This window comes from Cervus elaphus, chromosome 9 (genome assembly GCF_910594005.1).
Source record: "Cervus elaphus chromosome 9, mCerEla1.1, whole genome shotgun sequence".
In the NCBI taxonomy this organism is placed as follows: Eukaryota; Metazoa; Chordata; class Mammalia; order Artiodactyla; family Cervidae; genus Cervus; species Cervus elaphus.
Window position 1 is genome coordinate 17,148,264 of NC_057823.1, and position 15,415 is coordinate 17,163,678.

Genomic DNA, 15,415 nt, shown 5'->3' on the forward strand with positions numbered 1-15,415 from the left:
ACCCTTGAACATGAGTTTAAACTCACAGGTTCTTTTATATGTAGATTTTTTTTTCCAATAAAAAAAATATATACAGTACCACAGGCTTCCCTGTTGGCTCAGCACTAAAGAATCTGCCTGCAAAGCAGGAGCCACAGGAGATGTGGGTTCGATCCCTGGGTCAGGAAGATCCCCTGGAGGAAGGCATGGCAAACCACTCCAGTATTCTTGCCTGGAGAATCCCATGGACAGAGGAGTCTGGTGGACTCCTACAGTACACAGGGTTGCAAAGAGTTGGACATGATTGAAGTGACTTAGTATGCTCACACAGTACTACAATGATCCGAGGTTGGTTGAACCCATGGATTCATAATTATGGATGCAGAGGCCTGACTATAAAGTTACGTGCAGGTTTTTGACTATGCAGGGGTTGGCTTTCCTAAACCCAGCCTTGGTTCAAGGGTCAGCTGTAAATAACTAATGGAAGCAGCCTTTCTAGTTCCACATGTGATACTCTCTTCTGACATATGTGATCTCCAAGGTCTTCATGGAATGGAGAGAAAGAGCAAGGAGGGCTGTGTGGGAGGTTTTATGGCTACACACATCCTATTGGCCAAGACCCAATTGTCCCCAACCTGACTACAAGGGGAGCTGGGAGATGTGATCTCAATTACGTGTGCCCAGGAAGAGGAAAATAATGTACAGCATTGGTGACACTATTAAGCATTCTTTTGGGGGTGCTATGATGGGTCTTAACTGCAGCACACAGGATTTTGGTTGCTACATGTAGAATCTAGTTCCCTGACCAGGGATGGAACCTGAGTCCCCTCCATTAAGAGCTTGAAGTCTTAACCACTGGACCACCAGGGAAGTTCCCATTATAGGCCTTCTTTTTTTTTCTTAAAAGATGCATTTATTTATTTAATTTAGCTGTGGTGGGTCTTTGTTGCTACATGCAGACTTTCTCTTTGCAGCAAGCAGAGGCTACTCTCTAGTTGCAGTGTGTGCGCTTCTCTGCCGTGTCTTCTCTTGTTGTGGAGCACTGGCCCTAGGTTCGTGGGCTTCAGTAGTTGCAGCTCTCAGCCTCTAGAGCACAGGCTCAGACAGGCTCAGTATTTGTGGCGCATGGGCTTAGTCGCTCTGCAGCATGTGGGATTTCCCCAGAACAGGAATTGAACCTGCATCCCTGCATTGCAAGGCAGATTCTTAACCACTGGACCACCAGGGAAGCCCACCATATGCATTCCTGAGTCAAAGATGTTTGAGAGAGGAACTAAAAGAAGGTGGGGCCAAGTCAATGTTTGGACTGATAGAAGTTAGGATGAAGAAATCAGCAAAGCCACACATCCAGAGAAGAGGTGACTGGGAGAAACACCATCCTCTCAAGAGCCCTCGTGGGTATTTGATGATTTCTGGGTTCTTACACTGTGTGTCAGATACTTCCTTAAGACTGCACATGATGAACTCCCTGGTGGCCTAATGGTTAGGATTCGGGCTTTCAATGCCATGGCCTGGGTTCAATCCCTGGTTGTGGAACTGAGATCCCAAAAGCCACGTGGCCAAAAAACCTCCATATGGCTCTTCTCCCACATCCTTCGGATCTCTGCTGAGACACCAGCTCCTCAGCAAAGCCTCATCTGACCAACCAATTTCAAACAAGCCATCACTCCATCAGTCTCTATCCATGCAACTTGTTTGATTTTCCTTCACAACAATTGAAAGTGAAAGTGTTAGTGACTCAGTCGTGTCCAACTCTGTGATCCCATGGACAGAGGAGCCTGGCGGGCTACACAGTCCATGGGATTCTCCAGGCAAAAATACAGGAGAGGGTTGCCATGCTCTTCTCCAGGGGATCTTCCCAGCGGACTCTTTACCATCTGAGCCACCAAGGAAGCCCTCACCACAATCACTACCACCTGAAATCATAATACACAGCTATTTGTGTATAATCTGTTTTCTGCAGGAGTGAGATCTTAAGGGCAGATACCACATCTTTCTTTCATCCCCATCATCTAAAAACATGCCTAGTGCTGAGTAATAATAGTGCCACAGAAATAAACGAATGAATGAATAAGTAAACAAATGGATGACCTCTGGGCATCAACATTCTTCATAGAATTTGAATTCTTAGTAACATTTATTGAATGAATAAATGAATCCAGGTGGCCTTAGAGAGCCTGCTGGCAGAAATAGTAGAGTAAGCCCTGGTTTGGGTTTCCTACATGGCTCAGTGGTAAAGAATCCACCCGCCAATGCAGGAGATGCAGAAGACTCATGTTTGATCCTTGGGTCAGGAAGATCCCCCAGAGAAGGAAATGGTAACCTACTCCAATATTCTTGCCTGGGAAATCCCATGGACAGAGGAGCCTGGGAGGCTAGAGTCCATGGGCTGGCAAAGAGTCAGACATGACTGAGCATGCATGCATGCAAGCCCTAGTTTGGAAGAGGCAACTTACTCCAACCTGTTACTTCTGCCCACCCAATCCCACCTGATCCAACTTAATGCACACCAGCCCTCCATCACTCCTAACTCAATAATGTCTATCAGCTGATGAATGGATAAACAAAATGCAGTAAATTATTATTCAACAACAAAAAGAAATGAAGTTCTAATACACGCTGCAACTTGAACTGTGAAATTATGCTAAATGAAAGAAGCCAGACACAAAGGACCACATGTTGTATGATTCCATTTATGGGAAATGTCAAGAACAGGCAAATCCACAGGGACAGGAAGATTAGTGGTTTTCTACCACTCAAAGGGTTGGAGGAGATGATGAGTGACTGCTAATGGATATGGGATTTATCTCCGAGGTGATGAAAATGTTTCAAAATTGATTGTGGTGATGGTTGCACAAGTCTGTGAATACCCTAAAAACCATTTAATTATGTACTTTAAGTGGGTGGATTAGATGGTACATGAATTACATCTCAACTCAAGCCAGTGGCTTGTGGGATCTTAGTTCCGCCTCCAGGGATTGAACCTCGGCCACAGCAGTGAGAGCACCAAGTCCTAACCACTTAATCACCAGGGAATTCACAATCAATCTGTTTTTCAAAACCCTCAACCCAGGGACTTCCCTGGTGGCGCAGTGGATAAAAATCTGCCCGCCAATGTAGGGGACATAGGGTGCAATCCCTGGTCTGGGACAATTCCACATGCCGCGGAGCCACAACTACGGAGCCGGTTCTCTAAGGCCTGTGAGGCCCAAATACTGAGCCCACGTGCTCCAAATACAAAAGCCTGGATGTCCTAGGGCCCGACAGCCAGAACTCAAGAGTCCCCCTGTGCCACAACTACTGAAGACTGTGTGTCCCAGAGCCTTTGCTCCACAAGAGAAGCCACTGCAAGGAGGAGCCTGCACGCTGCAGCTAGAGTAGCCCCTGCTCTCTGAAATGAGGGAAAACCTGCGTGCAGCGACAAACACCCAGTATAGCCAAAAATAAACAAACATAAAGCAGGGTGTACGCGTCAAAAACAAAGTTAAAATCCTCAGCCCAACATCCAATCCCCAACACAAGTCATCCCACAGCCAACTCATCTTAACTGATCCCATTTTGACTTACCAGATAGGTAATCCCCCACCTCAAATTCATACTAAGCCCTACTCACCTCCACTCAACTCAATCTACTTCTTTGAAGTGAAGTCGCTCAGTCATGTCCAACTCTTTGCAACCCCATGGACTGTAGCCTACCAGGCTCTTCCCTCCATGGGATCCTCCAGGCAAGAGTACTGGAATGGGTTGCCATTTCCTTCTCCAGGGGATCTTCCCAACTCAGGGATCGAACCGGGGTCTCCCGCATTCCAGGCAGATGCTTTAACCTCTGAGCCATCGGGGAAACCCATCTACTTCTTAAGTCAACCCTAATTCAATTCAATCCATTATCCAATTTAAAGCCCTTAACTCAATCCTCTCGTCATTTCAACCTCCAACTCAACGGATCCCCAGACCGACTCAACTCACTCCAAACTACCCTCCAACCCGACTCATCTTTAACCCACCTCCCTGATGGCTCAGGGGATAAAGAATCTACCTGCAATGCAGGAGACACAGGAGGTGTGGCTTCAATCTCTGGGTTGAGAAGATCCCCTGGAGGAGGAAATGGCAACCCACTCCAGTATTCTTGCCTGGAGAATTCCATTGACAGAGGAGCCTGGTGGGCTTCAGTCCATGAGGTCGCAAAGAATCAACCACAATTGAGCATGCACGTGAATCCCCAAAGCTACCTCTATCAAAAGGCACAATTAATTAAGACAAGTGATGGCAAGATGCCTTGGGTGAGACAAAAGCCAGACCCCAAGAGAGCATCAGTTGACAGACACAGACGAGGAACTTCCCTGGTGGTCCAGTGGTTAAGAATCTGCCTTGCAACGCAGGCAACATGGGTTCTATCCCTGGTCTGGGAAAATTCCATATGACTTGGGACAACTAAGCCCATGCACCCCAACTACTGATCCCACGCTCTCACACTCTAGAGCCCAGAAGCCAAAACTACTGAACCTGTGTGCGCTGAAGTCCATGCTCTGGAATAAGAGAAGCCACTGTGATGAGAAATCCAGGCATCATGACTGGAGAGTAGCCCCTGCTCACTGCAACTAGAGTAAGCCCGTGCACAGCAATGAAGACCCAGGGCAGCCAAAACTAAAAATAAATAAATGAAAATTTAAAAAGAAAGAAAGACACAGACAGGACACAGTTCACTGATTTATTCTCAGACTTGAGATGCCAATTATGCCCTATGGCTTGGGGCAGGTGGTGGTGGGAGGGGAGTTAGGGTGGGGGGATGGGGATCACGCTAGAATTTCTCTCATCATATCCCAGCCTTCCCTAAGGAGGAAGCAGATTAAATATACAACAGAGGGGATTCTCCCTTTTAATACAGACCCAGGTATAAATAGGGCAGCACCATCAGAATCCTGGTTTCCCCCCACCTGCCGTCTTGGTCCCCAGGCCACCTGGCCTGGCAAGGTGTATTTGGGGAGGCAAGGAGGGAGACAGTATTCAGAGCTGGGCTGAGGCAGCAGAAGGAGTACACAGCTCAGTCCAGGGAAGTCCCACTTCCCTCCGTAGTCTGACATCAGTCCCTTCACTGCGAACCCAGCTGAAAAGAGGAAGTGAGCAAAGGGATCCCGGTCTGGGTTCAGGAGACATCCAGTGCTTAACTATGGGGAAGGTAGCACCAAAGGTGTCGGGAGCACTGAGGGGGTGGGAGGCAGGCGTGGGTGGGGGCATTCATCAGCTCTGAGTTAGAAGTTCATTGCTTGGGGGGGGGTCAGGGGAGGGAGATGAGTGATGGGTGGGCCCCGAGGGGAGAAAGAGCCAGACCACAGTTATGGCAGCCGGGGCGCAGTGCAGAGAAACCCGACCCATGGACCAGGGCAGTCCAGCCCCCAGACCCCCCGGAATGGAGAAGGAATATTGTTTGACCGTGATGAGCAGACCGTTTCCTGGCTCCACACAGTCCCAGGAGACGATAAATACGACGGCTTCAAAGCCTCAGCACCAAATGTGGCCCCTCATTGTCCCTCCCGGCCCCCGAAGCTCTCAGCTGCTAAAGCAGACAGGGCCCAGTTCAAACCCAAACTTCTGGTTCGTCTGGCCAAAGTCAGCAGCTGCCACGTCCAACAGGGGCAGAAATCCCACTCGGGAGGAGCTGAACTCGAAGAGGGTCTTCGACTGTCCCTTCCGGAGCTGGCAAGGGAAGACACGGATGGTGTGTGAGTCAGGGGGAGGGGAATAATCACAGGCTTCCCCCCCTAATCTGGCCAGTCCCTGCCCTCTTCCTTACCTTGCAGCCATCGGAGGGGACCTTGATGGTGGCGGCTGCCGTCTGATTGAAGGACAGCTCCTCCCCATTGGCCCCGAGGAAACGGGCAGAGCGGCTGTGGTCACCTGCAGCTTCGTCCAGCCAAGCGGCTGAGTTCTGGCAGGTGTACGTGAAGCTCTGGCGGGCCGTGGCACTCAGCAGCTTCAGGAAGGTCAGCTGCACCACACTCACGGGGGCCCCATCGGCATCCACGTAGGAGAACTGGGGGTGGGACAAAGAGGGGGTGAGGATGTGTCATGCGACTCGACTCTTTCCGAGGTCCCCGCCTCCCAGGATCTCTACCCACTGCCCACCCGCCCCTTCTGCCATGTCTTCCTCTTTGGCTGCCCCACCAGCCACCTGCTCATCCCCGGTTCTCCTGCAAGCCCCTGGGCATGTGTGGCTATTGAGCACTTGAATTGTGGCTGGTGGGACTGAGAGACTTTTCACATTGTTGGTTAAATTTTAATTTTTGGGGGGGCACTTATTTCTTAAAAATTGAAGTATAGTTGATTTACAGTGCTGTGTTAGTTTCAGGCTTATAGCAAAGTGATTTAGTTATATGTATATATATGTATATAGATATACACACACACATATATATATACATATATATATTCTTTTTCACATTCTTTTCGATTACAGTTTACTACAAGATACTGAATATATAGTTCCCTGTGCTATACAGTAGGTCCTCGATGTTTATCTATTTTATACATAGTAGTGTATAGTGTGTATATGTTAATCCCAAGATTCTAATATATCCTTTCTCCCTTTCCCTTCTGGCAACCATAAGTTGGTTTTCTATGTCTGTGAGTCTATTTCTGTTTTGTAAATAAGTTCATTTGTGTCATATTTCAGCTTCCACATGTAAGCGATATCATCCAATATTTGTCTTTTCTGACTTACTACACATAGTATGATAACCTCTGGGTCCATCTATTTAAATTATTTAATTAAAAAAATGTTTAACTTTATTTAATTTATAACTAACACCTGAGCCTCAATCCATTTATCAGAAAACTGAGGTTTGGAACAACTTGAAGATGCAAATCTACTTTTTCAACTGCAGGTTTTACGCAATCTAAGTATTTCCAGGGAGATTTAGTATCAAAATCATGATGTGCTATAAATGTAAAATATGCACCAGACTCTGAAGAACTCACAGGGAAAAAGTTGAAAATGCTTCAGTAATCTTTATATTGATACGACAATATTTTGGATATATTGGGCTATATAAAATATATTATTAAGTTATCACTGGGTTGAGATAACTAGCCCGGTAACACATCTTTTTTGGCTTCCTTCTCTTCCCTGTATCGTTTCACATTTCCTGATTTATGTTTTCTGGACTCACAGCTCAGATAAACCCCTCACAATTGAGTCTCGGGTCTGTTTTAGGGGAACCCAAACCCATATACCACTTGACATTATATGGTAGCTTTGCTTCCTTGGTTGTTGTCTGTCTGCTTCCTTGGTCCCATTTCCAATAGAATATTAACTTCATGAAGTCAGGGACTGTGTTTTCTTTGCTGCTATGTTCCCAGTGCTTAGCATACACATATATGTTACATAAACAAATCCCAAATGGACCCAAGATCCCCCACTACAGCTTAAACCTGATCCTCTTCCCATTTATATATCTCAGAATCTCACTAGACATCTGTTCTTCAAACCAGGAACCTGAGCATCATCTCTATCTCTTTCCTTTCCTCCCCTCCATCTCATCAATTACTATTGATAAGTCCTATTGACTTGCCATCTCATCAATTAACTAGGTCCTATTGACTTGCCCTCTTAGATAACGTTCTAAGCCATTCCTTCCTCTTCATACCCCATGCCGCTAGCTGCAGCCTCTTCCCTTCCTTGCCTTTCTAAACCAACACATCAGTCTCCTCCTGGGTCTCCCAGCCTCCAACATCCCCACAACCACCACCAGCAGCCCAGAGACATTTTCCTATCATAGAAATTGAATCTCAGTCCCTCTCACTTAAACACATTCCATGGCTCCCTACTGCCTATAGGTCTTTCTGAGGAGGTGGTCTTAGCTCTCACCTACCTCCCCAACCTCTTCTCCTACCACATTCCCCTTCACTCTCTCTAGAGCAGAGCAAGTCACTTTTTCTTTTAATTCACCAAGCTTTCTCTTGACTCTGGGCCTTTGTATATGCTGTCCCATCTCTCCAGAACACCCTTCCTTGTCCTCCCAAACTTGCAAACCAGTTAATTCCTTAGACCTCAGCTGAGCTGTGACTTCCCTCAGGAAGCCTTCAGGTCCTCCCAGCACTGCCTTTAGATCACCACCATGCGCTGTGCTTCCCCCCACATCACACATCTAATGCTGCCACACCAGCCTCCCTCCCCCCGCAAGCCTATGATCAGCACAAAGGCAGAGGTGAGGCTATCCTGTTCATCTCGCCTCCTCCAATTCCCCATGCTGGTTTACACCAATTTTTATACCATCCCCACCCTGGCTTTGCAGGCAACTCACCTTTTTCCCTCGACGGAATGTGCTGTACCAGCCACCTGGCTTTTCTTTGGACCAAGAGGCCAGTTTCACCTGGGGGACAGAGGGAAGGATGTAACAGGTGCCCTGGGATGGGGGGGGGGGGGGGGGCGGAGCTGGCAACATGTCAGTTTTGCATTTGCCGCCCCACACTGAAAGCTACTGACTGTAGGGGACTTCCACAGTGGTCCAGAGGCTAAGACTCCACACTCCCAATGCAGGAGGCTTGGGTTCAATCCCTGGTCAGGGAACTAGATCTCACATGCTGCAACTAAGATCCAGTGCAACTAAATGAATAAAAAGAAATCTACTGACTATAAATATCAGGAACTCTTAGGCCATTCTCTGGCTGTGGGACTGGGCTTGGCTGGTGCCCAGGACAGATCCAAGAGGCTGGGGATTTCTGGCTTCTGAGGTCGCCTCCACTGATGATTGACAAGAGCTGGTGAATAAATGCTCCGGCTCCCACCTCTCCCCCAAGGTGAGGTAACTCCCAGGAGCCGGCCCTACACTCTCTCCTCGAAGCCCCCTGAGGATCGAAGCCTTGGGTGTCCAATGGTGATGTTTTAACAACACACCCCTTGGGAGTTCCCTGGTGGTCTAGTGGTTAAGAATCCACCTGCCAAGGCAGGGAATACGGGTTCAATCCCTGGTCTGGGAAGATGCCACATGCCGCAGAGCAACAAAGCCTGTGTGCCAAACTAATGGGCCTGTGGGCCACAACTACTGAGTCTGTCCACCTAGAGCCCATGCTCCTCAGAAAGAGAAGCCACAGCAATGAGAAGCCTGTGCGCCACAACAAACAGCAGCTCCCGCTCACCACAAGTAGAGAAAGCCCACACACAGCAACGAACACCCAGAGCCGCCAAAAGTAAATTAATTAAAAAAAGAAGAAGAACATTACTGTGCACTTTTGCAGGCCCTATGCTCACTAAGTGTTTACCTGCAGCAGAGATATTAACAAAAAGTGTGAGTCAAGTGACTCAGTCGTGTCCAACTCTTTGCAACCCCATGGACGGTAGCCCACCAGGCTCCTCTGTCCATGGACATCTCCAGGCAAGAACACTGGAGTGGGTAGCCATTCCCTTCTCCAGGGATCTTCCCAAACCAGGGATCAAACCTGGGTCTCCTGTATTGCAGGCAGATTCTTTACCGTCTGAGCCGCCAGGGAAGCCCCAGGAGGTATTAACAGCACGGCACACAGTCAGTGCTTTATCAGTGGCATCTGATATGTGTACTGGTCCCACGACTGCACAGCTACCCTGTGAGTTACACGCTTTCTTCAGCCCCCACTTCACAGATGGCAAAACTGAGATATCAGATCTGGATTCCGACCCAAGCAGCCCAGGGTCCAGAGGCTCACTGCTCACCCACTGCTCTCTACGGCTGAGCCTGGTTCTTGGTGTCAGAGACTGTTAGGCTCCCCGATGGAGAACCCCAGGATTTCTGGGGGACCAGGTGGAGGGCAGTGAACCCATGGGACCTATAAGAGAGCAGGTTAGGAGGCAGTGTAGATGGGTGGTTAAGGGCTGAGACAAGGGCCAGATGGTCATGGGTAATCTTGTCCTTCTCCGTGCCTCAGTTTCCCTATCTGTGGGATGATAATGGAATTGTTTTTTTTTTTTTTAATTGAAATAGAGCTGATTTCCAATGTTGTATTAGTTGCAGGTATACAACAAAGTGATTCGGTTTTACACATATATCTTTTTTTTTTCCCCAGATTCTTTGCCCCGATGTTGGTGTTGTTTAGTCTCTCCGTTGTGTCCAACTCTTTTGCAGCCCTATGGACTGCAGCCCACCAGGCTCCTCTGTTCATGGGATTTCCCAGGCAAGAATACTGGAGTGGGTTGTCATTTTTTTTTTCTAGGGATCTTCCTGACCCAAGGACCTGACTCAGATCACCTGCTTAGCAGGTGGATTCTTTGCCACTGAACCACCAGGGAAACCCTCTCTCCCCTTATAAATTATTACAAGATGTTGAGTATAGTTCCCTGAGCTGTACAATAGGTTCTTGTTGGTTATCTACTTTAGGGATAATAATAGAATGACCCCATCGGTGGCTGGCACTCAGTAAGTTAATGCGGCTGAGTGCTTAGGGCTGGCTCATATATCCCACTATTGCAAGCTGCACCGCTATTATTGATTTCTTTACTATTTTTTCTTATCTGTCTTTCCCCATAGAAAATGAGCTCCATAAAACAAAGCAAAGCAAAGCAGTTTTTTTTTTTTTAAGTTTGTTTGGTTTGTTTTAGATTCTCTGCTGTAACCCCAGCATTTCAAGGACTTTGGCATACAGAAGGTGCTCAACAGACGTCAGTTGAAGGAAAAATAAAATCCCAGTCAACTCCTGGTGTGGGGCGGGGTTGGGGAGCGGTGAGGTGTGAGTGAGATATTTTCGAGCCCCTCCTTCCACCAACCCCTCCCAGCCCCCTACGCAGGTACTCACGATCTCAAACTTCTTGTCTGGGTAGAGGCAGGTTTCTCCTCCTGCCGTGAAGTTACAGAACACCCTGAGCGCATCCCGCGCGCAGCCTTGATTGGGATCGATCCAGTATTCCCCTGCCGCAGAGCCAGTGGGGAGAGGATGAGCCGGGGGCTGGATCTCACGGCCCCCCGCCCTCCGGGGGAGGGGCGGGACCTCACCGTCGGGCAGATGCGGATGGCTACGGTGCAGCTCTTTGCACACGAGGCCGGGGCGCTCAGCCGTGCCGGGAGGGCGCCGCAGCTGCTCTATCTCGAAGCTCAGAGACTCCATCGAGGCCAGCACCTCCTCCAGGCCGCCCTCCGGGATCCCCAAGCCCGGCAGGGAACGTCGGCGCCGGCGCAGCCCGTGCAGCTCCGCAGAGGGACCCTGGGCAGAGGTGGGGATGGAGGAGAGGAGGACGGCAGGAGGAAGAGACAGGGAGAGAGACGCAGAAATGAGAGATGTGGGAGGCAGAAAGACAGGGGTGTGAGGAGAGGAAAAAGAGTAGGGAGGGATACAGACAGAGAGCGGGGACATGGACAATCAGCGACAGAGGGAAACACGGGAAGGAGACGGACAGAAAGGCTCAGAGGTGGGAAGTGGAGAGAGGAAAAAGAAGAGCCAGAACCACAGTTAGGCAAAGGAGAGAGAGACAGAGAGAAACCCAAAGACAAAAATAAAGATAAAATAGTGAAACAACGTTTTGAGGTAGAGACCGAGAAAGGTCAGAGAGATGGACAGACAAAATCCAACCAGAGCCCCCATGGAGGTCCCCCCAACCCCCTACACACAGCCCAGATCCTCCTTCAGCTTTTGAGCCATCTCCCTTTCCGCCTGCAATCCCCGAACACATGGTGTGTGCTCTGCCCACTGCCAGTCACTGAGGGACCAGGGGAGACAGTCGGACAGAGCCCCACGGGGAACTTACCGGGGGACCAGGAGGACCGGGGGGGCCGGTGTCTCCACGAGGACCTTGGGATCCCTGTAGGGAGAAGTCACTTGGGTGTGAACTCTGTCTATGGAGACCCCTGCCTGCCAACACACACACACACACACACACACACACACACACACCCCACTGGAGGAAGGACGTGCAATTTTCAGCCCCAAGCATAAAATGCAATTTTTCTTTCCACATTTGAACATCTCTGAAATCAACATCTTAACATCTATGACAAGTCATCATTTACTTGGCAAAACTATTTTCTCCTGTAGCAGTTCGTAAAACAATGGCACACCTTACAATGGATGACATCTGAGATTTGATAAAATACAATGGTAGGTGTTGAAGAAATAGTCGAGTGCCTGATTGACTGAATAAATAAATGAATGCACCCAAAGGCATTGAGGGTTCTGGTACATTGAAGGGGGCTGGGGAGTTGGGAGGTGAGAGCCCAAGGAAGCAGTGACTACTTACCGGGGACCCCTTTGAGCCTTTCTGTCCTGGAGGACCCTGTGGGGTAGAGATGGGGGGGCTTGGACTGCTGGATGGCCCAACAGGGTGACCCCCCTGCCCCCACAAACCCCTCATACTCACCACCACGCCTTGGGGCCCCGGGTGGCCCAGAGAGCCAATGGGACCAGGGGAACCCTGGGGAAAGGATATCAGAGTCATCATTGATGGGGTTCATCCATATGGTCCAGACACATCCCCCAGACAAGTCCCCTCAAAAGAAGACCCTCAACCCCAGAAACAACCTTCAAGTCCCCCAAATAGAGCCCCCCCTTTTCCCCAGACACAATCCCTATTGTTTGAGACCCAGGCTTCCCTATCCCCCACACCCAATCAAGCCCCATTTCTGCTTTCCCAACCCCTTCGAACACAATCTTCCCTCTTGGGGCAGGAGACACACTCACCGGTTCTCCCTGGAGGCCAGGGGAGCCTTGCACTCCTGGCAACCCCTGATCCCCTTTCTCACCAGCCTCCCCAGGGGGGCCAACGAGACCCATTAATCCAATGTGGCCCTGGAGGATATGAAAGACACATGTGGGGGAAGAATGGGGATGGGGAGTTGAAAGACTGTTCCCTTCCAGCCTTGGGGTAGTGAGTTTGGTAGCAGAGGAGACCCCAATCTCCTAGCCCTCTGGCTACAGAGGGAAGTAAAGGTGGAGGAGAAGGAGGTAGCTGGGGGAGAAGAAGAATAAAAAGAGGCATCCTTACCTTTTCCCCCTTGGGGCCAGCATCTCCCTTTAGCCCTGGGAGGCCAGAGGGCCCCTGGAAGGAGAGTTAGGATCAGTTGAAAGAAAAAGTGTTAGTCACTCAGTGGTGTCTGACTCTTTGCAACCCTATGGACTGTAGCCCACCAGGCTCCTCTATCCACGGGGTTCTCTAGGCAAGAATACTGGAGTGGATTGCTATGCCCTCCTCCAGGGAATCTTCCCAACCCAGGGACTGAACCCAGGTCTCCTGCATTGCAGGCAGATTCTTCACTGTTTCAGTTACCTGGGAAGCCCTAGGGTCAGTTGGTGAGTCTCAAACAGAAAGCCTCATGTGAGTGACTGGGGGATGGTCAAACGGGAAATTATCTAGATTTCAAATGGAATTACCAGGGAAGTGGTCATGGGGATGGTCAGGAGAGAAGAGAGATGATGAGAGATGAATGGAAGAGTTTTTTGGAGGATGGCCAAGATGAATGATCTGTAGTCAACATCGGTGTGGGTAGTCAGTGTAGACTATTAAGATAGATGGTCAGTTTGGTCAGTGTAGACCACCAAGATGAGTGATCTGAAGAGATGGTTAGTATAGTTGGTCAGGGTGGACCATCAGAAGGATAGTCAGTGAGGGGTCAGTCTGCACTATCAGTACCCAAGATCACTAGATGGTCACTGGATGGATGCCCAGTGTGATTCTCAGTGCTGGGACCTCAGGGATGAAGAAGTCTCTTACCAGGGGACCAGGAGGGCCTAACAGTCCAGGAGGTCCCAGGAGGCCTGGTTCACCCTAGGGCAAAATAGAACATGAGGGGCTACACTCTGCCAGAACTCCGTGTGGCGCCCCCCTCCCACCCCGACCAGGGTCAGCTCCTCCCAACTGTGATGATAAATTACAAGAAGCGAGCACAGAGGGAGGGCCTGATACCACCCCCAACTCCATCCCTGTTCCCAGTCCACTCACCACAGGTCCGGGGATCCCACGAAGACCCTCAGGTCCAACACGTCCAGGGGGCCCTCGAGCCCCCACTGGGCCTGTACTCCCTGGGGGCCCATCAGGACCTGGTTCCCCCTGAAAAGGGGCAAGGTGGAAGGGAGGAGGCAGAGAGAATCAGGGGCAGCCTGCCTCCTGACCTTCCAGCCAAGAACCATCAGGGAGTGGGGGGAAATTGGGGCAACTGTGGTGGTCACAGGTCCCTCCCCATTCTGCTGGCCCAACTATTGACCAACGGGTCAGGACAAGGACCGCTCCCTGGGAGTTCCCTGGTGGTCCAGTGGTTAAGAATCCACCTGTCAATGCAGGGGACACGGGTTTGATCACTGCTCTGGGAAGATCCCACATGCTGCAGGGCAGCTAAGCCTGAGCATCACAGCTAGAGGGTAGCCCCCACTTGCTGCAACTTAGAGAAAGCCCACACACAGCAATGAAGACCCAACGCAGCCAAAAATAAAAGGACCCTCTCTTGGCTAGGGGGAACTCACCTTGGCACCTTTCTCTCCTTCTCTGCCTTCTCGACCCATGCGACCAGAAGGACCCTGAGGGGAGAAAGTGTGAGTAGGGGGCTGTGAGCTGAGTAGGGGGCTGTGAGCTGAGCAGGGGGTTGTGATGGTGAGTGGAGGGCTTGTAGGGATGAGTGGGGGCCTCCAGGTATGAGGGGGGGCTTGTGGAGGTAAGGGGGGCCTATGAGAGTGAGTGGAACCAAGTTAGAGCCGGGGGGTGGAGTATCATCACTCACCCTTTTACCAGGAGGCCCAGGGGCACCGGGCTCCCCAGAAGCGCCAGGTGGACCCTATGGAGATTGTAACCAGCACGGGAGTCAAGGATGACAGTTTCAGGATGCCTTTGATGGGAAGACAGCCTTCCCCAAACATCACCCCAGCACCAGCCATACCTCCCTCCCCCTGCCTCCTCCTTCAAGCTGCTCACATTCATGGTACGAAGTAGATGCATCTCTGGGAGCCCTGGGGACCTCATTAACCCATTCTCCTGGCCTTCAATTCACCCAATCACCTGCCCCAACACCCTTCTTTAGGCACCACCTCCTCTGTTCCCCTACTCACCGGTCCCCCCACATCTCCAGGGTCTCCCTTCTCCCCTGGGGGACCATCTTGACCCTGTGGTAGGGGGAATGAAGTTGGGTGGGGTCATGAGGGCACAGGAGAATGTTGGGGTGATGCTTGGAGGAAAGTGGAGGTTTTTTGTTTAATCGACATTGCCCAGGTCTGTGATGAGATTGGGGACAGAATAGGGAATATGCTGGGCTTTTGAGGAAGGGGGGTCACGCTCACCGAAACTCCAGGGTCTCCAGGGGGGCCTAGGTCTCCTGGGAGCCCTGTGGGGCCCTGGAACACAGAAAGATGAAAAATCGTATCTCTGAATGATGGAGCATTCATCCATTCATCCATTTATTCATTCATTCAGCTGTCCTCAGACACAGTTCTGGTTGCTGGGGATACATTAGTAAAGAAAACACAAAACCTCAGCCCTGCTAGAAGGAACATTCTG

General features: G+C 50.2%; 1 protein-coding gene across 2 annotated transcripts in view; it reads right to left on the minus strand.

Moving 5' to 3' along the window:
- Window positions 1-4,673: 4,673 nt before the first annotated feature.
- COL5A3 (collagen type V alpha 3 chain) overlaps window positions 4,674-15,415 on the minus strand; it is a 44,321-nt gene continuing 33,579 nt past the window's right edge. For both annotated transcript variants that reach the window (XM_043911438.1, XM_043911437.1), the window contains exons 52-67: window positions 15,199-15,252; window positions 14,971-15,024; window positions 14,646-14,699; window positions 14,392-14,445; window positions 13,874-13,981; window positions 13,646-13,699; window positions 12,920-12,973; window positions 12,616-12,723; window positions 12,296-12,349; window positions 12,176-12,211; window positions 11,687-11,740; window positions 10,938-11,145; window positions 10,741-10,853; window positions 8,280-8,348; window positions 5,771-6,010; window positions 4,674-5,673 (exon numbers count right to left, since the gene is read on the minus strand). In XM_043911438.1, coding sequence (XP_043767373.1) covers window positions 5,527-5,673; window positions 5,771-6,010; window positions 8,280-8,348; window positions 10,741-10,853; window positions 10,938-11,145; window positions 11,687-11,740; window positions 12,176-12,211; window positions 12,296-12,349; window positions 12,616-12,723; window positions 12,920-12,973; window positions 13,646-13,699; window positions 13,874-13,981; window positions 14,392-14,445; window positions 14,646-14,699; window positions 14,971-15,024; window positions 15,199-15,252 — 1,461 coding nt within the window. In that variant the 3' untranslated portion in view covers window positions 4,674-5,526. The remainder of the gene's footprint in view (window positions 5,674-5,770; window positions 6,011-8,279; window positions 8,349-10,740; window positions 10,854-10,937; window positions 11,146-11,686; window positions 11,741-12,175; window positions 12,212-12,295; window positions 12,350-12,615; window positions 12,724-12,919; window positions 12,974-13,645; window positions 13,700-13,873; window positions 13,982-14,391; window positions 14,446-14,645; window positions 14,700-14,970; window positions 15,025-15,198; window positions 15,253-15,415) is intronic.